The 1380-nt window shown below is 45.9% G+C and overlaps 1 protein-coding gene across 1 annotated transcript; it reads left to right on the top strand.

The window, feature by feature from the left end:
* The first annotated feature begins 398 nt into the window (after positions 1 to 398).
* Positions 399 to 935, top strand: LOC105721361 (large ribosomal subunit protein eL27-like). The gene has a single exon (XM_064376738.1). It carries the CDS (start codon positions 540 to 542, stop codon positions 933 to 935), a length of 396 nt encoding a protein of 131 aa, XP_064232808.1. The 5' UTR covers positions 399 to 539.
* The last annotated feature ends 445 nt before the right edge of the window (positions 936 to 1380 follow it).

Raw genomic sequence — 1380 nt, 5'->3', positions numbered from 1 at the left:
TTAATGTGGAAAAAAAAATCAGCCAGAGCACCATTAGCATAGACTTTATTCAAAATGTCAGGCCTGGCTGGGCTTGGTGGCTCACACCTGTAATCCAAGCACTTTGGGAGTCCAAGGCGGGAGATAGAGACCATCCTGGCTAACATGGTGAAACCCCGTCTCTACTAAAAATACAAAAAATTAGTGAGGTGTGGTGGTACACACCTGTAGTTCCAGCTACTCAGAAGGCTGAGGCAGGAGAATCGCTTGAACCCAGGAGGCAGAGGTTGGAATGAGCAGAGATGGTGCCACTGCACTCCAGCCTGGGCAACAGAGGAAGAATCCATCTCAAAAAAAAAAAAAAAAAAAAGGCCTGAGAAAGAGCTAAAAAATGGCCTGTCTTGGGGGAGGAAATGGAAAGAATTTTTATTAAACTTTAGCTGGAGTGGGAGAAGGGACTGTCAGCCAGAATGCTGCTAGTTTGGGGAAAAGTTGGTCAAAGAGATTCTTGAAAGAGGGTGGAGCCCTTTTTGCTGTAGGCCTGAGTAGTTGCTGCCAAAATGGGCAAGTTCATGAAAGCGGGGAAGGTGGTGCTTGTTCTGGCTGGATGCTACTCTGGACACAAAGCCATTATCGTGAAAAACATTGATGATGGCACCTCAGATCGCCCCTACACCCATGCTCTGGTGGCTGGAATTGACCACAATCCCCGCAAAGTGACAGTTGCCATGGGCAAGAAGAAGATTGCCAAGAGGTCAAAGATCAAGTCTTTTCTGAAAGTTTATAACTACAATCATCTGATGCCCACAAGGTACTCTGTGGATATCCCCTTGGACAGAACTGTTAGCAATAAGGATGTCTTCAGAGATCCTGCTCTTAAACCCAAGGCCTGGCAGGAGGCCGAGGTCAAGTTTGAAGAGCGATACCATATAGGCAGGAACAAGTGGTTCTTCTAGAAGCTGAGCTTTTAGATGCTTTGTTTTGGTCATTAAAAATTAAAAAGAAAAAAATAAAAGAACGAAGGAGGAATCATTGTTGCAGATGAGCAGCCACTGTTTGAGCAGGTTGGATTTATCAGCCTGGACGGGAGGAACAGTTAGGGGCTAAGATCCTGCACAGGAAGAGATGGAAGGAAGAACTGCAGGCAAAGGGGACCTGCAGGGGAAAATGGTCCACGTGGAAAATGCTAGGACTTAAAGGTCTCTTAGATTAGTTGACTCTTCCGCCTCCTTTTCCTCATCTGTAAAATGAGGATAACAGTTTATAAGGGTGGTTTCTGAGGATGGAATGTACTGAGTTACATAGGTGTTCAGCAAACAGTAGCTCTTATTACTTGAGATGGAGTTTCGCTGTCATCAGGCTGGAGTGCAGTGGTGTGATCTTGGCTCACTGCAGCCTCCA

Source organism: Aotus nancymaae, unplaced genomic scaffold, assembly GCF_030222135.1.
Source record: "Aotus nancymaae isolate 86718 unplaced genomic scaffold, 86718_ANA_hifiasm-v0.15.2.pri h1tg000016l, whole genome shotgun sequence".
Classification (NCBI taxonomy): Eukaryota; Metazoa; Chordata; class Mammalia; order Primates; family Aotidae; genus Aotus; species Aotus nancymaae.
The sequence above is the reverse complement of the archived record's forward strand: the minus strand, read 5'-3'. Positions and strand labels throughout refer to the sequence as shown.